Below are 22793 nucleotides of genomic sequence, written 5' to 3' on the forward strand. Positions count from 1 at the left end.
TAATGTTCCAACACCAAACATGTCAACAGGTACCTCAGAGCACCTCAGCTTTCTCCCTATCCTACTCCTAAAAAAAATAAAAATAAAATAAAATAAAACAAAACACCCGGTTCGAGCTACACCCTTGGAAAAGAACCAATGTCCAAAGAAAAACTAAGGGATACTACCTAACTATCCTAAAAAAATAAAAGGAAATCTTCTTGGTATTTTTAATTGGACTGTAATCCCTCAAGAAAATTATCCAACAGGTCCATCGTTGGGAAAATTCGAGCTTTTTTTGTTTTTTTTTGTTGTATTTTACTAGCTAATTAGAATATGTTAGTTCTACATTAAGCTAAAAAGTAAAAAAAAAAATAATAATAATAACAATAATAATTTTGTTTATACAATTACAAGTCAAGAAGTATTCCCCCACCCCACACTTAAACAATGCATAGTCCCCGATGCATAACAAATTCAAAATAGAGTAAGGTGGAAAGAAAGAACTCCCTGCTAGTCGGAGTCTGCCTCCTCCTCATCAGATCCCTTGTGAGTGTTTTCATCCTCAGACGGATGAATGGGACTGCCTGGTGCTATTCCCAACATCTCCTTGGACGAACTGGAGTCACTTCGCAATTGCATGCGCTCCTCCTCATCTGACACCCCTAGCCTTAGCCGTCTTGTTGAAGTCGAACCGGAGTATCTCAAGGTGGGCATTTCCTGCGACCACTTTGCATTAGAATCAACGCCATAAAGTGTGTGACATATTTTCCGGTAGCGTGGAATTTTGACGAACTTTTGTAGCCTCCGTGGATTAGGGCTATCAACTCCCAAGAAGTCACACAAGGATCGCCTATCCAATGGTATATCCTAGAACAAGCCCTCGTTCCAGTTGGCATATAGCTCTCGTACCATGCTCAGATTTATAGGGCCCGAACATTCTATGAGTTTATCCATCTTCATTTCTACCAACCGGGCAAGTACATCCGGGGAGTTCCTTTCTAGGGCCTTTACATTAATCCCCATTTCGGAGACATATCTCCTATATGGAACAAAATTATCATGCCATTTGATGGCGTCATCTCAAACTAGTTCCACCCGAGGCCGTGGTGGCCTCGTCGACCCGCTAGCAACTTGCTTTCCCTTAGCTTGCCGGGAACAACCCTCACCTTGCTTGCGGTTTATGGGAGGGGGGGCAGTAGTGGATGAATTCCCCACCCCTTTTCCTTTGGAGGCACTATCACGAGCCATAGCAACCTACACACGATAAACACAAAGATGAGAATGAATCAAGAAATTTTGCCTAAGGTCATCGTGAGAGGCAAAGATGACCCACACTTAAAACCGAAGGCTATGTATAATCGACTCACAATATTGTTTCAATATGCACCAATGTGTCATCATAAGGCTATAGGTACTCAAGACTTCCCCATTCCATACAATTCATGTAGCTTAACATGGTCGTAACTTAACCGTGGTGCAAGGAAACAAAGCTAAAGTTCACATTACTACACTAATACAATACACTAACTACTACTTACAAGAGTTTACAACAAGATACAATACCCCCAAACACCCCACACTTCGCCCAACATCATATACAACTACATTCGGCTTCTCAGAATTCACCGGCGTTCAATTTACTCTCTCAGGCATTTTAGCAAACACGTTGTGGGCATCAATTTTGCTTCTCTTATTTCAACAATGGTGGAGCAAGGTGGCCCTCCCAAATTTACATGAAGTAGAGGGAATTGTACTTTACTACTTCAAATACAACTTCAAAACCAATTTGTTTTTTAAACCAAATTCCTACATATTAAGACCACCATAACAACAAGATATGTCAAAGAGACCTATGGGATTTTGGGGGTTGTTTGAGAAAGAGGACTAGAATTACACTAAGAAATTTCAAAATACAAGAAAAAAGAGAACAAGAAGAACATACCTTTGAATCTTGAGATGAAATTGAGCAACAAAAATTTGAGAATTTGAGAGAGAGAGAGCAGGGTGGGGGGAGAGAGAGCAGAGTTGGGGAGGGGGGGGTCGTTTGAGAGTTACGGGAGATAGAGAGAGGGTGTTTGGGTTGGGTATTTTTAGAGTTATGTTAATTAAATAGTGGAATGGGTTGGGTTATTATTTTAGTGTATATGGGTAATCGGGTCGGGTAATGGGTTAGCTCCTAAATAAATTAAAAAGAAACTAAACAAATATAAAAAAATATATTTACTTGACCCCCAACCTAGCGCCCCACGCTGGACTCGGCGCTGGGGGTTGTGAAGATTCTAGAAAGTGCGCCCCAGGTAGCGTGGGGCGCTGGTCTGGGCGCTCGTTCGCTCTTTGTTTTTGGATTTAAATTCCCTCCTACACGAGCACTCAATACATACATTATACACACCCCACACCATTCTCATATATGATTTTTATAACTACAACGAAAACAAAAATCAATCTACTCTGACTAAAAAAAAACAAAAGGCTAAGCTACAAAAGCAATAAAAACTGGGTTGCCTCCTAACAAGCGCCTGATTTAATGTCGCGACACGACTCAACACGTTTTCAAGCATCGGCCAAGTCCACCGAGGTCTTGTGACGTGCAATGTCAAAACCCCACTAATATTTTATTCTCTGCCCATTTACCAAGAAGGTACCACTTGAGCTCGCATCACTTAATTCCACCGCTCCATGAGGCCTCATACTTACCACATTGAAAGGAACTGCCCATCGAGACTTAAGTTTTCCGGGGAAAAGCTTCAACCTCGAATTGAACAAGAGAACTTCTTGACCTGGCTCAAACTCGCGATGTTGGATGTGCTTGTCATGCCACCTCTTGGTCTTTTCTTTATACAATTTGGCATTCTCGTATGCGTGCAATCGAAACTCATCAAGCTCATTGAGTTGTAGAAACCTCTTCTCACCGGCTAAGTCCATATCCATATTAAGCTTTTTAATCGCCCAATAGGCTTTGTGTTCAAGCTCGACAGGCAAGTGGCACACCTTCCCATAAACCAACTTGTACGGAGAAGTACCAATGGGGGTTTTATATGCAGTTCGATATGCCCATAGTGCATCGTCCAGCTTTTCGGCCCAGTCCTTTTTATTTTCACTCACTGTTTTCTCTAGAATCTGCTTCACCTCTTTGTTTGACACTTCCACTTGACCACTCATTTGAGGGTGATAGGCGGTGGCAACCTTGTGCTTAACTCCATACTTTGCTAGAACATTTTTCAATAATTTGTTACAGAAGTAAGTTCCTCCGTCACTTATCAACACCCTTGGAGTCCCAAACTATGTGAAGATGTGCTTCTTTACAAAGTTTATCACTACCTTTGCGTCATTAGTAGGAAGAGCAATGGCATCCACCCACTTAGACATATAGTCGACCACCACCAAGATGTACCTGTGACCATTAGATTATCGGAATGGTCCCACGAAACTGATTCCCCAAACATCAAAGAGCTCTACTGCCAGAATATTTTGCAAAGGCATCTCGTGCTTCTTCGTGGTTGTTCCGGTTCTTTGGCACCTGTCACACTTTTTAACAAAGGCGTGTGCATCCTTAAATAATTTTGGCCAATAGAAACCCGATTGTAGCACTTTTTGGGCAGTTTTGTCCCCACTATGGTAACCTCAATATGGAGAAGCATGGCAGTCATGCAATATTGCATTCATCTCCTCCTCAGGGACACACCTTCGTACTAACTGATATGTGCACTGCTTATATAAGAATGGCCCATCCCACATGTAGAGCCTCACATCATGTAGAAACATTCTTCTATTATCGGGTGTCAATTCTGGTGGCGTCACCCCACTTGGAATAAAATTCACATAATCTGCATACTACGGGGCTTCACTTGAGGTGATTGCTAATAACTCCTCATCCGGAAATGTTTCTTTGATAACCCCCCCCCCCAATCTATGTGGTTCCGATTTTCTAATATGGACAAGTGATCAACCACTTGATTCTCTGTTCCTTTTCGATCTCGGATCTCTAAGTCAAATTCTTGCAAGAGGAGGACCCAACAAAATCAGCCTTGGCTTGGCGTCTCTCTTTTCAAACAAGTACCTTATAGCTGAATGATTTGTGTAGACGATGACCTTGGTTCCCACTAGATATGATCTGAACTTATCAAACGCCCATACCACTGCAAGCAACTCTTTTTCAGTGACAATGTAATTCATCTAGGCTAGATTCAGAGTTTTGCTTGCATAATAAATGGAGTGAAAAACTTTATCCCTCCTTTGCCTCAAAATAGCTCTGATTGCTATGTCACTCGCATTGCATGTCAACTCAAATATCTGCGCCCAATCTGGGGCAATGATAATTGGTGCAGTCACCAATCTTCCCTTTAGCTCCTCAAATGCACACACATCATCAAACTTGAAAGGGATATCTTTCTCAAGTAGCCTGCACAAAGGAGAAGAAATTTTCGAAAAATCTTTAATGAACCGACGATAAAAACCTGTATGGCCCAAGAAACTGTGAATACCTTTGACAGATGTCGGTGGGGGCAATTTTTCAATCACTTCCACCTTTGCTTTGTCCACCTGCAAAACATTTTTGGACACCTTGTGCCCCAAGACTATACCTTCACGTACCATGAAATGGCACTTTTCCCATTTTAGTACCAAGTTTGTCTCTTCACACCTAGCAAACACTTTATCAAGGTTCATTAAACAATTATCAAAAAAGCACCCAAACACAGAAAAATCATCCATGAACACTTTTACAAATCTTTCAACCATGTCAGTAAAAATAGCCATCATACACCTTTAAAAAGTCGCAGGTGCATTACAGACACCAAAAGGCATTTTCTTAAACGCATACGTGCCATAGGGACACGTAAATGTAGTTTTATCTTGGTCCTATTGGGCTATAGCAATCTGATTATACCCCGAATAGCCATCTAGGAAACAATAGTATTCCTGTCCAGCTAATCTATCTAGCATTTGATCAATAAAGGGGCGGGGGAAAGTGGTCCTTTTAGGTGGCATTGTTCAATTTTCTATAATCTATGCAAATTCTCCGCCCAGTGAAAGTTCTTGTGGGAATCAGGTCATTATTTTCATTAACCACTACAGTCATACCCCCTTTCTTAGGCACACATTAGAGGATCTTACCCATTTGCTATCAGAGATTGGAAATACAGTACCTGCATCAAGCCACTTAATCACTTCTTTTCTTACCACCTCTTTCATGATTGGGTTTAGGCGGCGTTGTTGCTCTACACTTAACTTGTGTCCGTCCTCCATGAGGATTTTATGCATGCATAAAGCTAGACTAATGCCTCTAATGTCAGACATCATCCACCAAATTGCTCGCTTGTGCTCACGTAACACTCTCAACAGCTTTTCTTCCTGCAATTTAGTCAAGTCAGAAGAAACAATAACGAGTAAAGTGTCAGAACCACCCAAATAAGCATATTGAAGGTGAGGGGGCAGGGGTTTAAGTTCCAATTTTGGAGCTTCTTCAATCGACGGCTTTGGAGGAGGTCCACTTGGCTTATTTAGGGGCTCTAGGAGGTTTAATCCATACATGTAAGCACATGATGCATCTAGGATATGCATCATCTCCTCAACCTCATCATCAACCTTCAAGTTATCGAACAACATGAGTGCTTTCTCTAGAGAATCATCTAGATATACACTTGTGTCAATAAATTTCTCATCCACCTCCACAAAAGATATCATAGAGAGCTCCTCATAATGGCGGGGAAGTTGGAACACCTTGTAGAAATTAAAGACTGCTTCCTCATTGTCCATCCTCATAATCATTTTTTCCTCTCTCACATTAATAATCGCATCACCTGTAGCCAAGAGAGGTCGTTCCAATATGATCGAAACATGTTCATCATCTTCATAATCTAGGATAATGAAGTCAGCTGGGAAGATGAATTTCCCAATTTGCAACAACACATCTTCAATCACTCCTTCGGGGTAGGCTATGGACCTATCAACTAGGGCATCAGATTTATGCTAGCCCCCAAATCATAAAGAGCACGACCCACATTGATATTACCAATTCGCACAGGGATGGTGAAGCTGCAGGATCCTTAAGCTTTTGAGGAAGCTTATTTTGGACCCTTGAAGTGCACTCCTCAGTAAGTGTGACTGTCTCGAATTCAGTCAATCTCCTATTGTGAGCCACTATATCTTTTATGTACTTAGCATACTTTGGAATTTCACAAAGTACATCTACAAATGGAATATTCAATTGAACCTGGCTCAACATAGAGAGAAATTTGTTGAACATGCGATCATCATTCTTCTTTTGCAATCTTTCGGGGAAAGGTGGTGGTGGCCTAGCAACCTCCACTTGCTCTAAACTTGCATCATCTTTCTTTGACTCATGTGTTGCTTTAGGAATCAATTTCCCCTCAGGTGTAGTCTTATCCTTTCTCTTCTTTGGTACTTCTTCTAATTCCCTCCCGTTTCTGAGTGTAACTGCATTAACTTGAGGGTTCTTCTCTGTATCACTAGGAAGAGCGCCTGCATGCCTAGTATTTTGATTCGATGCTAACTACCCAATTTGTGATGACCCAAAATGTCATCTTTAAATTTAATAATTAATTCTGTGTTATAAAACCTCGAAAAAGCATTATTTATCATTACTCGACTTGCGTGCACAGTCCATAAAATTTCCCGGAAAGTTTTATGTGAAAATGGATTAAAATATGAATTAGAGCTTTAAAACTCAACTGAGTTGACTTTGGTCAACATTTTGAGCAAACAGACTCGGATCAGTGTTTTGATAGTTCCGGTAGGTCCGTATCATGAATTAGGACTTGGGCGTATGCCCGGAATCAAATTCCGAGGTCCCTAGCCCGAGATATGGAATTTTGATGAAAAATTAAAAGTTGAAGTTCAAATAGTGATCGGATGTCGAATTATGTGCAAACGACCCCGGAATAGAATTTTGATAAGTCCAACAGCTCCGTATGGTAAGTTTAGACTTAGGAGCGTGATCAGAATTTATTTGGAAGTCCGTAGTGGAATTAGGCTTGAAATGCTGAAAGTTGAATTTTTGGGAAGTTTGACCGAGGGGTTGACTTTTTGATATCAGGGTCGAAATCTGATTCTGAAAATTTGAGTACCTCCGTTATATCATTTATGACTTGTGCACAAAATTCGAGGTAAATCGGACGTGATTTGATAGGTTCCCGAGTCATTTGTAGAAATTAGAAATTTCAAAGTTCATTAGGCTTGAATCTATGTGTGATTCGTGTTTTAGAGTTGTTGAATGTGATTTAAGGATTCGACTAAGTTCGTATGGTATTTTAGGACTTGTTGGTATGTTTGGTTGAGGTCCCGGGGGCTTCGGGTGTGTTTTAGATGCTCTACGGGTCATTTTTGGACTTAGAGAAGTAGCAGATTTTTCTAGTTTTTTTTGAAGAAGTTTGTTCTTTGCGTTCGCGAAGAAGATCTCACGTTCGCAAAGGTGTGGTCAGTGGAAGCATCACAAATGCGAGGAGTAGGACGCATTCGCGAAGAGTGTTTTTTGAGTGTGAGGTGTTGTTCTTCGCATTCGCGAAGGGGAGGATGCGAACGCGAACGCGAAGGTATGGTCTGTGTGTGCATCGCGAACACGTAAGTGTCGTTGCGTTCGCGAAGGAGAGCGAGGCAGCTGGGAACCCCAGTCTTTTGTTCTACGCGTTCGAGAGATAAGGGACGCGTTCGCGAAGATCTGAGTTAGCAAAGCTTCGCGTTCACGAAGCGTTGGTCGCATTCGCGAAGAGGAAAGTTGGGCAGCACATTTTTGTGCTTCGCGAACGCGAGACAAGGGTCGCGTTCGCGAAGAAGAAACCGCTGGACAGAATGTTTAAGTTCAGAAAATGGGACTTATTTTTAACGATTTGGAGCTCGGATTGTGGCGATTTTTGAGATATTTTCAGAAAAAATGTTGGGGTAAGTGTTCTTAACTCAATCTTTGTTAGATTACCCGAATCTATCACTATTTTTAACAATTAATTGGTGATTTAAGTTGGAAAAATTCGAAAACCCTCTTGGATAGATTGGAGGATTTGAGGGTCGAACTGTTATTGGAATTTAGTCATTTTGGTATGGTTAGGATTGTGGTTGATTGGGCGTTCATATTTCATAACTTTCGTCGGATTCCGAGACGTCCATTTTTGAGTTAATTTTGGATTTTTATTGAAAAATATAGTATTTTCTTATAGAATTAATTCTATAATTTTTGTGGATTGTATTGAATTATTTATGACTAGATACGAGTCAACCGGAATCGGAAAATCGAGGAAAAAATATATTACTTGGTTAAATTGGAGCAAGTCAAGGTAAGTCACTTGTCTAACTTTGTGTGGGGGAAATTTCCCTAGGATTGGTATTAATTGTAATGTGATGAAAGTCGTATATGCGAGGTGACGAGTGTGTACACGGACTAAATGTGAAGGATTATGTATTCAAATTATGAAGATCACTATTGCATATTAATTAAATTATTAAATCTTGTTATATTCTCCATTATTGATTTGATTTGTATATCTTAAATTTTTTTGACCTTTTCCTGCTAATTGTTTTATCTGTTTAATTGAAACTTGGTTTCTTTTATACTGTGCATTATTTGAAGGTTGATTTTCTTTAAATTAAATATTATTAATATGAAGTATTTGACATTTCTAAATTTGATATTGAAGCAACATATTAAAGATTTTAAAATATTATTTTCTTGAATTATTTATTCCTGAATATTTCGTAAGATTTTTGGTACTCATTGTGATGGAGCCGTGAGCTCTTTATTGTGAAAAAATATTATTCTTGGATTATTTTGGCATGAGCCGTGAGCTCTTTATTATTGAAAAATATTGTTGTTTATTTATTTTTGGAAAATTGAAATATTGGGTACTTGAGGTGCAAATTGTGATATATTGTGATATTGATACGCATGCGGTGGTATATGGTTTGGATATTGAAATGCATGCGGTGAGATAAGGGTGGCTTGATACGCGTGGCTAGTAGGGATGACTACTAGAAGTCGTGCAGTATGATAAGGGTGGCTAAAATGCAGGATGCTATTTCGGAAAAAATATTTTCTTTAAATAAATTATGAAGGCTCCCGCAGTGATATAAGGAAGTGAGATATTGTAAATTTATTTATGATTTGGGACTACGAGGCGGTACCTCGGTAGTGCCCTTGTTGATATTGATTTATGGCCATAGTTGCCTTCGATTAATTGTTGTGATTTTCATAAAGTTGAAAGGGATTTTGTTTTGATTCCACGAGATATTATTTGCAATTATTTGGTGTCATTAAATGTGACATACTATTTGATTCATTTCCATAGTCATTTTATCTTATTAAATTGTTTTAAACATTTTTCCATGTCATTATCTATTCTCCAGTAGGGCCTGACTTGACCTCGTCACTACTCTACTGAGGTTATTCTTGGCACTTACTGGGTACCGCTGTGGTGTACTCATACTACGCTTCTGCACATCTTTTTGTGCAGATCCAGGTACATCTTACCAGTCTAGACGTCAGTGAGTTACCGGCGCACGGAGACTTCAAGATATATCTGCCAGCGTCCGCAGACTCCGGAATCCCCTTCTATCATTTTATGTTGCTTCCTTATTTTTCTTTAGACCTTGATACATAGAAACATTGAGAATAAATTTTTAGAAGCTTGTGGCTTATTTCTACCGGGTTTTGGGAGTTGTAATTATTTGAATTATAGTTTATTTATTTCAGATATTTATGATTATTTCGCATTGATAGGCTTACCTAGTCTTAGAGACTAGGTGCTATCACGACCTTCTATAGAGGAAATTTGGGGTCGTGACACCATTTGCCTCTCAAGATTTCTGAAATCGGTCCTGAGTTGTTGATTGTCAAGCAACAACTTCTTCAACAAGTCATTCGTACTCTCTTCTATTTGCTGGCGTGGCTTCTAAGGTTGATTGAAATTTCCTTGGGGCCTATAATGATTCTGAGTTGGCTAATTTCCACCCCAGGAGAAGTTATGATGATTCTTCCAATTTGTATTGTAAGTGTTCCCATATTGTGCATGTTGATTCATCGGACCTCTGCTTTGTTGTCCCATATAGTAGATAGATTCCAGATTCGTGGGGCACATGTCACTCGTGTGACTGTCACCACATAATTCACAGCAAGTAGATATTTGTTGTACATGTTGCATCTGTTGTGCTTAGTGCATTATCATTCTATTCATCTGATTTGCCAATTTTGCTATATCTGCTCTCATGGCTGAGAAGTCATTAAGCTCAATCACACCGGCTGTTTTCTGTTTAATTGCTCTTGGTGATTCCCCATCTCCTTACCAATTATGATTATTAGCAGTGAAGTTGTTTAGTAGGAGCTGGATTTCACTATACGGCCTCGCCATGCAACTACCCCCACAAGCTGAGTCAAGATTCATCTTTGATATCTCGTCTAGCCCATCAACAAAAGTATGACCCAACACCTCATCAGTCTGACAATGATGCGGGTAGTCTGTTACACCCTGTGCGTCCCAAGGTGACGTATTAAATATGAGACTTGTTAATCATGATTTAAATGATTTTAAAGTCATAATATGGCTATATATGATGTTTGGATAGAAAATATGAAGTTTGGAAAAAATCGGATTAAAGTTGCAGAAAAACCGCCTAAGGATTTTCCTTGTAACAAAGCTTTTTGAGAAATATATTTCGTGTGCTATATGAGGTATTTTTGGGACATATTATATACTAAATTGAGGGTTTTGGAATTCCAACGCTCTTAACCGTTCATTCATACGACACCCGAATAAAAAGTTATAAGCGTTGGAAGAAGGACCAATGCGAGGGTGCCAAGTAGCACCTTTTGACTTTTCAAACAAAATGGATATTTATATCCTTATCTAGTTTCTTTCTTCAATTTTCCAGAACACACAACCAAATAAGACCCCTAACTTTACTCTTAAGCTCTCTTCAATAGCTTCAAACAAGATTATCATCCCGGGCATGGAATCAAGAAGCGATAACATTAAAACGATTTCTACAACGTAAGTATCGCTATATCGCCTCTCTTTTTCTTTGTAGTTTGAGTTTTGGAAGGTACTTCATAGTTAATAAAACGTGTACTTTCGGTATTTAAGTGTTTAAATATCAAGGAGGGTTGATAAATTCGTTTTCTAATAGTTAGAACTCACGGGACGGTGATCGGAAGCCGTGAGTTCGAGTTATTCACTTGTAGTGGACTGTTTTGTGGATTGTTTTGTGCTGCTGTTGGGATGCGTATTTTACTACTGTTTTGTGGAGTTTTGGAGGAGTAAAGTTGTGGATAAACACCACATAAATGCAGGGTGGTGGTCTGGTCGTTCGTCGTAATATTTTCAGGACGTTTGACACTACTACAGTGGTCGTTTTGTGTATGAAGAGATTAGGGTGTATTGGGCTCTTTTATAGTATTTTGTAGTGTATATAAGGTTGGAAAATAATGTATACATGTTGATGTTGTTGTGTTTGGTGTTATCGTGAATTTGATTATAGGGGAGATGTTGCACGTTTTAATACAAAATAAGCTTGTCGTTCGTTGTGCGATAGTTATACCTTTCGTAACTTAATGATAGTATTATTATTGTTGTTTTAGATTAAGGTACGAAGAGGCGAGTTAAACTTGGTGATTGGAAAGATTGTGATAAGGTATGTTAAGGCTATCCCTTCTTTCCTTTTTGGCATGATCCATATGATGCAAGAAATGAGCAAGTATGCAACTTTCACAAATAATTCTATTCCTAGAAGTACTAGGATTGCCTATGTTCTTGATTCCCCATATGTCCTACTATCATATCGTCTGTTCATGGGTCTTAAGATATTCTGAGAGATCTTATAGATTTACTTTCTTATGCATTGCATTCATTTATACATGTACATTGACCCATGACCAGATGGTGTTATATACGCGTATATTATATGTACATGGGATATGGAAAAGGTTATGGCATTATATACACACCACCACCTGATCAGCTAGTATACATTGATGATTTCGCCCACAGTGGCTGAGATGATATGATGGGATTCTCTCAGAGGCTTGATGATGTTATGTACGTATATACTTATGCATGGTATGGCATTTATACGCACATGCATGACATTATAAATATTTTCATGATTCATAGAGCTATTCAAACTTACAGGTTGAGTTCCTTACTCCATGTTTCTTTCATGCCTTACATACTCGGTACTTTATTTGTATTGATGTCCCTTTTGCCTGGGGACGCTGCGTTTCATACCCGCAGGTCCCGATAGATAGGTTGAGAGTTCTCCTAGTAGGCTATCAGCTCAGCAGAAGGTGTTTGTGCACTCCACTTGCTCCGAAGATTTCTATTTGGTCAGTGTGATTTGAATATGTATTGATTGGTATGACGAGGCCTTGTCCCAACCTTTATGACATTTATGTACTCTTAGAGGCTTGTAGACAAATGACATATAAATGGATACTTGTATGGCCTTATCAGTCTATGTCTTGAGTTTACAAATGATTATATCGGCGTTATAGGCTCGTATGTCACATGTATAAGTTTCTATATCATGTTGGGTAGTCCTATATCTAGTATTCCCTTATGTTTTATTCTAGTTATCTAATGACGGCCTTTCCGGTTCATTTACCCATGATAGTATGATAAGAATGATACGTTACATTGGTACTTGGTTGAGTTAGGCATCGGGTGCCCGTCGCGGCCCTATGGTTTGGGTCGTGACAAAAGTGGTATCAGAGCAGTTCTGTCCTAGGGAGTCTACAAGCCATGTCTAGTAGAGTCTTGTTTATGGGTGTGTTGTTCACCACACTTATAAGCAGGAGGCTACAGGATATTTAGGATTGTCACTCTTTCTTCTTACTCTAGATCGTGTGGTAGAGCTCAGTTGTAAGAAATTCATATTCATAAATTCTATTTTATTCGTTATACAACGACATCTACATCCAGAAAGACAGTTGGTAAGAGATTGAATGTGGCTGTGGAAGAGTTGAGTCAGAGGAACTTGATTTTGCATCATGCTTATGATGAGTAAATGTAAGGCCTTCAATAGATATGTGTGTACTATGACGTGTGAGCCTCTTGATAAGGAGCCCTAAGGCATGAATATCTATCTACCCCTATGGTAAAAAGCAACGAGAGAATCAGAAGGTAGATATAAGTTTCAACAAGTAAAAGAGGCTAGGTGAAGAAGGATACGAGGTACCCAGTTAGTGAAGATTATCTGTATTTACAATTCAGGCGGAGAAATATAAGCATTCTGAGTTACTTTCAACAATAACAAAGATATATTCACTTGACAACACCTATTTCAGTTATGCCCTGTAGGAGCTAACAGATATAATTTAAGAGAATGATGGGATATCAGTATCCAACTGGGATTAGAGTAACCCAAAATTGTGGATGGATTGTTATCATTAGCTCACATTTTCGAGGGATATTGCAAACATGGTAATGGTTCTCCTTGTGAGACACTCAAATGGTTCACTCTAGAATAGTACAATCAGATATGAATACTAGAATGTTCAAAAATTTCAGAAGATTGGCATTGGAATCCTAGAAGGGATACATATTTACCTTTGTACGGCTCTCGTCCCTAGTAAAGAGAGAGTGTTAGGCGATCCGAAGAGCCAGTGAGTTGAATCAAGGGGGCTAAAAGTGAAAGAATGTTTTGAAGAAGTTTTCATAATACGGTGATAGACAGAAATATTAGCAGGAGAATAAGAAGAAAGTAAATGAAGCTTTACGAGTAAGATGTGATAAATGGATGATACCGGTAAATCAAAATATGACAGGACTACAGATTCTATAGTCAAGTGAAGGAAAAGACAAGAAGTTACATGCTTTGAGACAATAAAAGAGTATAAGCCATAAAGTCATATCCCCATTTCGAGAAATGAGTTGGTGACTCATACGTGATTACCAGAAGGAAAAGTTAAACCCCTGGAGTAATAGAATTTAGTATGGGCTAGTGAATAAGATAAACTGAACATGAATTTGGGACCGAAGGATTTGATAATAGTTGACATCGTGAGAATTTCAGAAATCGCGTTCCGGGCGATAATTGAATGGACAACAGAAGAATAACTTTTAAAGGTCATTCAGGAAGACGTTTCCCTAAAACAAGCGTTGTGAGTAGAGTTAAGCTTAAGGGACTAAGTGTGCCAGTTACACTAGGTGTCACCTTTGTGTGTAAGAAATTAAATTATCCCTGATACATAAGGGTTACCGCAAGGCAAGTTAGAGTCCGTGAAGATGTGAAAAGACACCAAATATGAAGAGGTGAAACATTTATAGGTAAATCTTCATAGCAATAAATGTTAGTACTCCCCTAAAGGGGGGGAATATAGTGTGATATGGTATTAAGTCGGAGTTATGTTGTTAAGGTAACTATGGAATAGTAAAGGAAGAATGTGGTAGAAAGGCGAAAGGAATGAGATTGCATTTATTCAGATCCTACGGATATGATATGACTCCAGAACATTAGGTAAGCATGACGACGGGGAGAGGCAGAAAGGGATCCATCACTAGATGTTATTGATAAATAAGTGCAAATGAACACTGGATACATAAGGAGCCAGTGTACGGAGTAAGTTAAGACAAAGGATATAACCCACGAGAGATTACGCAGAATATAGATATGATAATGGACTAACGTTTAGTTAGTAGTTGATTCAGGAAGATCCTAGCCATGGCTAAACAAAAGGGTACCGACAAATCAGCAGGTTGTGCAAGATAAACTTAGCGAAACCCAACATAGGGAATTCAGTCTCGCAAATATGATGACATTGTAATCTGATGATAGGCTATAATTACGTATTTTAGTCGCTTATTACACTCTAATTTACTGCACTTTAATTGAGTTTGAGCTTTAATCGCTAGTGTTTTGCACTAATTGTGTGTTTTATGCCTTGTAGGAGTGATTCCGAGCTATGTAGATGTTAGAGAATGAATTCAAGTGATTTTGATCTTTGAATTCTGAGTAAAAACCCAAGTAATTAAGTCAGGATCGTGTTCGGGGATCAAATTCAATAGTTAAGAACGAACGAAGAATCGAGTAGGCATATTGCGCACTGTCTAGTAAAATGCACATAACTTTTTGCTCAGAACTCCACTTGAGCTCAACAATATATTGTTGGAAAGATAATTCAAAGGAATACAACTTTTATGTTTTACATTTTTCCAAAGTCTAAACAAAACAGAGTGAGAAAGGCGCGTCGATTGCGCGGCCACGCACTGGCCGCGGATGTGAGGCAGAAACTGGCCAAAATCCACGGTCAAATCCGCGGCCGCGGACGTCCTGACCTAGAAAAGTGTCCTTTTTCGTGTATGAGAAGGTATAATTATTTGGGCCCGACCCTAGTTGGTATATATACATGAAAAAAAAAGGTATTTTGAGTACTTTTGACATATTTTTGACACAATTTAGACCTAAGGAGGCTAAGGAGACTCGGGATTCGACCTAAGGAGGCAAGAACACATTAGGAGCAAGGCGGAGAATTCTTCTACAAGTTTCTCACTTCCTTCTTCCTATTTATATTATTGGTTATGAATTCTAGTATTATAGTTATGCATACTATTATGAATAGCTAATTTGTTATCTAGGGTTTTGATGAAACCTTTTGTAGGATGAATTCTTGTTATGTTTTAATATAATTTAGCCTTTGAATTTATCTATTTGTTCAACTACGTGTTTATTTCAGTTGATTGAATGGCCATCGATTGACTGTGCCTATTTATTATGTGTTGCTTGAGAAAGGATACATATTTAGGTGGTTGTTGAACAACGTCACTCCTAACGTACGTGAGAAATCAATACAGTGGGTTTAAAGGTAGGTTTAGAAATAACAAAGCCTTGACGTGGTCATAGTGAGCGGTTCGATGAAGTCAACTAGCGTAGTTCGAAAGAATATGTCTAGTAAATTGTTGTAGTTGCTCGAGAGAGAATTACAGCACCTAAAGTGCTCACGATCAGTAGAGAATACATCGGCGAAATTGTTGGGAAAATAGCTAGAAAGATTCCGACAATTAGGGAAATCGTAACTCTAGACCTCCTTAATTTAGTCTCCAACCCTTTGTCTCGTTAGTTGATAATTTTACCGCTTTCTAGTATTTGCTAGTTAATTCGTTAGAAATATAAATCTCAATCTTTATAATTTAGAAAATTGTTCAAACTTGTCTTCTTAGTGATATTAAAAAGCTATAGCTAAACCTTAGTTCTCTGTGGGATTCGACTCCGGACATTTAGACCGGATTATATTTGCAGCGACCGCTTATCCTTTGTAGGACTAGAGTTGGGCGTGATCAAATTTTGGCACCGTTGCCGGGGAACTAACGGTGTAGCTGTAGGTGTACATATTTTTAGGTTGCAAGTTTGAATTTTTATTTTTGTTTTCTTGTATCTGATTATTTTTTGAATTTTTATTTTTGACTTGAGAGACATGGCATCTTGGAATTATGAGAGTTTTGATGTTGAAAATTCTACTTTTGATCCTCCTTATGCATATTATAGAGGAAGCCACCCATTGCAAAATTATCAAAATATTCCCGAGAGCGAGTTATGTGCGCCAACTCAATCTTATGTGTGGAATGTGTGTGATATGTGTGGTGGTTAAGATGGTCACCCTTACTATGATGGTTCTTCTTTCTCATGTGAAGTTAATAGGAATAAAGAACCCAGGGATGATGACCTGAAAGAGATCAAGGATATGCTAAAGTGCCTTGTGGAGCAAAATAATGAGAAACAACTTCACATAAAAAGGCAAGATACTGCTATTCGCAACCTGGAGGCACATGTGCGTCAATTAGTTGAAGCATTTAATGCTCAACCAGTTGATATTGTGGATAGTAGCCAAAATGAGCTTGTATTAGATGCAAAAATTAAGGTGCTAAGGGAGGAGGACATAGTAGAACACCAACAATCAATTGAACTAGATTTTGAGGATGTCGATGTTGTAGAAGAGATACTAGAGTCAACCAAGGAAGCTGAGGATATAAATTTAGTTGACTCTAGCGTGATTGGTGTTGAGGATGTCAAAAATCTTGAAGTTCATGTATTTGAGCGCGTTGGACCTCATTCCAAACACTTCTCTACATTATGTTCAGACGGTGAAATGGTAATGGATCTTTACGAGCATAAAAAGCAGTCCAGGGAAGAGGTAGATGAGCCTTATATTTTGAAATTTTCAAGGCCGTCTAGGCAAGATGACACTCCTCGGCGGAGAGCCAAAAAGTGGATGAGAATTCATTTAATTTTTGGCTCGCAATAATTTGTATCGCCCCAAGAGCATGATCATAGAGCAGAATCAAAATTTGGGGTCCAATTCATAAGTTCAAGGTGGAGACAAAAAGTAGTTTTCGTCGTGCCGCGACGTTAAATCAAGCGCTTATTGGGAGGCAACCCAGCTTTATTTTTTATTTATTTATTTATTTTTATTTATTTATTATAGTATTATTTTTGTAGTGTCGATTTTTGATTTTTTAGGAGCATGAAATGCAAAGCCATTAGAAGAATGCAACAGCAAACCAAATGGTTGGAACTAAGTATGAGGTACCCGCACGAAGGACCAGGCTTGGGAGAAGTCTGAGTACCCCATGAGATGCTAGTGCGTCGGCCTTTGGCCTTCCAGGAAGTTTCTTTTACCCTCTTGTATGTATGGGTGTGCATTGGGGACAATGCACAATTTTAAGTGTGGGGTGAGGAGATTGTTTGGGTGACTTTCCATGCTATTTTAGTTGTGTTAGTTTAATTGAATAAAAAAAAAATTATTACAAAAATAGAAAAGATTAGACTTTTCCCGACGATGGATCTATTAGATATTTTTCTTGAGGGATTTAAGTCGAAAGGAAAAAGACAAAAAGGCTTTTTTTGTAGGTAGTGTAGTAATTCCCCCTTGATTTTTCTTTGTGTCGCGGTTCTTTTCCAAGGGTTTTGTTTGAACCGGGTGTAGCTAGTTTTATTCTTTTAGGAATAGGAGCTATTGTGTTGTGTTTTGAATTGAAGCAATATCTCTTGCCTTTGTTATGCCTTGAGAATAGTGAGTACTTTGGTTGTGACGCTTAGGCTTAGTTCTTGACTCTTGTATAAGTACATTAAATTGTATAATTTTAAATTTGCTCAACTGCTTTGACTAGAATGTCTTGATAAATCCAATACTGAGTGAGTTATGTGCCATGTGTGTGTGAGGTTTGGGTGTTATTCTGTGCATTATATTTGATGCCTAGAACTTGCTCCGTGTGTTTGCAAAGTGAAATAGTAGTTTTGTTCAGTCTTGGAAGTGATATAGGTGTTTCTTTGTTGATCCATATATATATTTTACCCGCCTAATTGTTATGTATCGTAGTTAACCCATTTGAGCTTGTAATCCTGTTTCTTTGGCAACCACATTACAAGCCTTACCCATTTGTTTAAATTAACCATTTATTTGAACCTTCTAACCTCTCATGAGCACTTGAATTATTATGAACTGTGTAAAAGTTCAAGTGTGGGGTGGATGGTTTGGCTTTTGAGTGGAACTAATGAAATAAGGAGAAAGGTGCACTGTTTTGAAAAAGTAAGAGCCACTTGAATTAAAAAAGAAAGAAAAGGAAAAACAATAGTTGTATTGCTGTGAAAAAAAATATATTCCTTGATAAGTGGTGACTCTTGATGTAATTGTGCTTAAAGAAGTATGGGGTAATATACATTGATGTGAAGGTGGAGTTTGGTTTGACATAAGTATGGGGTTTGAATGTTAAAGTATATGTATTAAAGTGATTAGGGAGGTGTAGTCACTCTTATATCTAAATGTATCATACCCGTCCCGCAACCTACATTACAACCAAATAAAGTCCTACTTGATCCTAGACTGAATGAGCTCGATTATTAGAGTAGTACATTATGGGCAAGTCTATGGTGCATCTTTTGTGGCATATGAATGCTATTTATGAGAGTGAGTGAATTCTTTCTATCTTGAGTTCCTAAGTGTTCTTAAATTTTATTGTGTGGAACTACTCTCTTTTGTTGTGTGAGGGCACTTGATTCATGAAGGAAAGGTAATGTCAATGACCTCTATGTTAGAGTAAGTGAGTAAGTTGTGAATAATGCGTGGTACTTGTAAGTCAAATCTTGAGGTAAATATGTTACACTTTTGTGCTTTGTCTATTTTAAGTATTCTTGGTGTGATGAGTTAGGAGAATTGTTTTAAAAGGTCGTGTCTATATAAAGTGTAGTTTGATTGCTTGAGGACGAGCAATGGTTTAAGTGTGGGGTTTTGATGATAGGCTATAATTACGTATTTTAGTCGCTTATTACACTCTAATTTACTGCACTTTAATTGAGTTTGAGCTTTAATCGCTAGTGTTTTGCACTAATTGTGTGAATTATGCCTTGTAGGAGTGATTCCGAGCTATGTAGATGTTAGGGAATGAATTCAAGTGATTTAAATCTTTGAAGTCTGAGTAAAAACCCAAGGAATTAAGCCGTGATCGTGTTCAGGGATCAAATTTGATAGTTAAGAACGAACGAAGAATCGAGTAGGCGAGTAGGCATATTGTGCAATATCTAGTAAAATGAACATAACCTTTCGCTCAGAACTCAACTTGAGCTCCAAAATATATGGTTGGAAAGATAATTCAAAGGACTACAACTTTTATGTTTTATATTTTTCCAAAGTCTAAACAAAACAGGGTGAGGAAGGCGCGTCGATTGCGTAGCCGCGCACTGGCCGCGGATGTGAGGCAGAAACTGGCCAAAATCCACGGTCAAATCCGCGGCCGCGGACGTCCTGACCTGGAAAAGTGTCCTTTTTTCGTGTAGGAGAAGGTATAATTATTTGGGCCCGACCCTTGTTGGTATATATACATGAAAAAATGGTATTTTGAGTACTTTTGACATATTTTTGACACAATTTAGACCTAAGGAGGCTAAGGAGACTGGGAATTCGACCTAAGGAGGCAAGAACACACTAGGAGAAAGGCGGAGAATTCTTCTACAAGTTTCTCACTTCCTTCTTCCTCTTTCTATTATTGGTTATGAATTCTAGTATTGTAGTTATGCGTACTATTATGAATAGCTAATTTGTTATTTAGGGTTTTGATGGAACCTTTTGTAGGATGAATTCTTGTTATGTTTTAATATAATTTAGCCTTTGAATTTATCTATTTGTTCAACTACGTGTTTATTTCAGTTGATTGAATGGTCATCGATTGACTGTGTCTATTTATTATGTGTTGCTTGAGAAAGGATACATATTTAGGTGGTTGTTGAACAACGTCACTCCTAACGTACGTGAGAAATCAATATAGTGGGTTTAAAGGTAGGTTTAGAAATAACACAGCCTTGACGTGGTCATAGTGAGCGGTTCGATGAAGTCAACTAGCGTAGTTCGAAAGAATATGTCTAATAAATTGTTGTAGTTGCTCGAGAGAGAATTACGGCACCTAAAGTGCTCACGATCAATAGAGAATACATCGGCGAAATTGTTGGGAACATAGCTGGAAGGATTCCGACAATTAGGGAAATCATAACTCTAGACCTCCTTAATTTAGTCTCCAACCCTTTGTCTCGTTAGTTGATAATTTTACCGCTTTCTAGTATTTGCTAGTTAATTCGTTAGAAATATAAATCTCAATCTTTATAATTTAGAAAATTGTTCAAACTTGTCTTCTTAGTGATATTAAAAATCTATGGCTAAACCTTAGTTCTCTGTGGGATTCGACTCCGGACTTTTAGACCGGATTATATTTGCAGCGACCACTTAGCCTTTTTAGGACTAGAGTTGGGTATGATCATAATCCTTGAGAAATATTCAGATAGGAGTTGGTATTGTTAAAGGTACCGTATAAGTATTACAAAAATTTAAAAAAAATGGTGCCACTGAGAAAACAGTCAAAAATTTCAGTTCAGAATCAACCTTACGAGCACAAGGGCGTGGAGGTAAGTAATTAAGGATAATTATAGGCGAGTAAGAACGTCAAAAATTCTTTCAAGTATACGATGTAATAAGCTCGCAACTTTACAGAAGTCAAAGGGTCTCTCTAAAGTACTACAAAGAAAGACTAGCTGAGGGAATAAGGAAGAAGGCTTTAACTTAAGCATAGTGACATAAGGAAGAAATGGTCTTGTAACAACAGTCTCACAACACCATTGTATGCACTCCATAAGAAAGTGGCACCTAACGTGGCTAATGAACGGGAAGAAAAAAAATCAAAAGATAATATTTGAGATCATATGAGTTACAGGAAATTCCAGTATTTGTGGGCAATGAGATAAGCCATGTATTCATGCAACAAGTGGCAGAACGACCATGAAAAGTAATTGCTTATGTTTAAAGACAACTAAGAAAGCACGAGAAGAATTATCTGACCCACGATTTAGAGTTAGCCGCGGTGATTCATGCACTAAAGATGTGGAGGCACTATTTGTATGGCATTCATGTTGATATATATATATATATATATATATATATATATATGGCTCATAAGCGCCTTCAATATATCTTCAATCAAAAGGAATTGAATTTACGCCAAAGGAGATGGTTGGAGCTACTGAAAGACTATGACGTTGATATTTTATACCATATGGGGAAGGCGAATGTCGTAGTAGACGCCCTCAGCCGTAGATCTATGGGTAACTTGTCATATTTACAGCCAGAGAAGTGTGGGATAGCCCATGAGATTCATCAGCTAGCTAGTCTTAGAGTTCGATTACTAGACTCAAGTGATACCGGAGTTACTATTCAGGACACGACAATATCCTCTTTAGTAACTGAAGTGAAGGAATGCCAGTACGAGGATCCTGTGCTAGCTCATTACAAAGATACATCCCTTTAAAAGGAGAATACACCATTTGAAATTACAGGAGATGGAGTCCTCAGATATCGAGGTCGATTATGTGTTCTAATGTGGCAGGGTTGCTCCAGTAGGTTATGGGATAAGCTCACTATTCTCGTTATTCTATTTATCCAGGAGCGACGAAGATGTATCATGATATTAGGGGAATATACTGGTGGGACAAAATGAAGAAGGATATAGTAGAGTTTGTTGCTCAGTGCCCAAATTGTCAGCAGGTTAAGATTGAGCATCAGAAACCCTGTGGATTATTATAGGCTATAGAGATTTTGACTTGGAAATGGGAAGTGATTAATATGGATTTCATCATAGGCTTACCTCGTACCCAATGTAAGTTCGATGCTATATGGGTTATTGTCGATAGACTTACAAAAGCAGCCTATTTTCTGTATGTCAGGACTACTTACTCAGTAGAGGATTATGCAAGGCTTTACATTAGGGAGATAGTACGACTTCATGGTGTCCCTATATCTATTATCTCAGATAAAGGTGCGCAGTTTACAGTTAATTTCTGGAGGTCCTTCCAAAAAGGATTGGGGACTCAGGTAAGTCTTAGTACAACATTTCATCCCCAGACAGATGGTGAGGCTGAACGTACTATTCAGACACTGGAGGATATGCTAAGAGCTTGTGTGATGGACTTCAGGGGTAGCTGGGATGATTATCTTCCACTTATTGAGTTTGCATATAATAATAGTTATCATTCCAGCATTCAGATGGCTCCATACGAAGCTCTTTATAGACGGAAGTGTAGGTCACCTATCGGATGGCTCGAGGTTAGGGAAACTAAGTTAGTAGGACCAGAGTTGGTACAAAAGGCAGTTAAGAAGATTAAGCTTATACGGGAAAGTCTATTAGCAGCTCAGAGTAGTCAGAAGTCCTATGCAGATAATCGACGACGAGACTTGGAGTTTCAGGTAGATGACTGGGTATTCCTAAAGGTATCACAGATGAAAGGCGTTATGAGATTCGGTAAGAAAGGAAAGCTTAGCCCTCGGTACATTGGACCTT

At 38.6% G+C, this 22793-nt stretch overlaps 2 protein-coding genes across 2 annotated transcripts; both read right to left on the minus strand.

Moving 5' to 3' along the window:
* Positions 1-492: 492 nt before the first annotated feature.
* On the minus strand, positions 493-4158 carry LOC138908603 (uncharacterized). Its single transcript, XM_070199281.1, has 5 exons — positions 4043-4158; positions 3304-3376; positions 2680-3186; positions 1114-1236; positions 493-699 (listed from the first exon to the last, which is right to left on the minus strand). Exons 1-5 carry the CDS (start codon positions 4156-4158, stop codon positions 493-495), a joined length of 1026 nt encoding a protein of 341 aa, XP_070055382.1.
* Positions 4159-10370, minus strand: LOC138908604 (uncharacterized). Its single transcript, XM_070199282.1, has 4 exons — positions 10273-10370; positions 5996-6473; positions 5206-5952; positions 4159-4524 (listed from the first exon to the last, which is right to left on the minus strand). Exons 1-4 carry the CDS (start codon positions 10368-10370, stop codon positions 4159-4161), a joined length of 1689 nt encoding a protein of 562 aa, XP_070055383.1.
* Positions 10371-22793: the final 12423 nt, after the last annotated feature.

Source organism: Nicotiana tomentosiformis, chromosome 3 (genome assembly GCF_000390325.3).
Source record: "Nicotiana tomentosiformis chromosome 3, ASM39032v3, whole genome shotgun sequence".
Classification (NCBI taxonomy): Eukaryota; Viridiplantae; Streptophyta; class Magnoliopsida; order Solanales; family Solanaceae; genus Nicotiana; species Nicotiana tomentosiformis.

Bases quoted from the DNA above. Each gene is read 5' to 3' on its own strand.
- LOC138908603 (XM_070199281.1), bottom strand. From the start codon at position 4,158: ATGAATTACATTGTCACTGAAAAAGAGTTGCTTGCAGTGGTATGGGCG. The intron at 3,377-4,042 runs GTACTTGTTTGA...TAATGGTCACAG, and splicing joins ACAAATCATTCAGCTATAAG to GTACATCTTGGTGGTGGTCG. The intron at 3,187-3,303 runs GTAGTGATAAAC...GTTCTAGCAAAG, and splicing joins TTCCTACTAATGACGCAAAG to TATGGAGTTAAGCACAAGGT.
- LOC138908604 (XM_070199282.1), bottom strand. From the start codon at position 10,370: ATGAATCTTGACTCAGCTTGTGGGGGTAGTTGCATGGCGAGGCCGTAT. The intron at 6,474-10,272 runs GTAAGGAGATGG...TCAAAATACTAG, and splicing joins ACTGCTAATAATCATAATTG to GCATGCAGGCGCTCTTCCTA. The intron at 5,953-5,995 runs GTAATATCAATG...TTTGGGGGCTAG, and splicing joins CACCATCCCTGTGCGAATTG to CATAAATCTGATGCCCTAGT.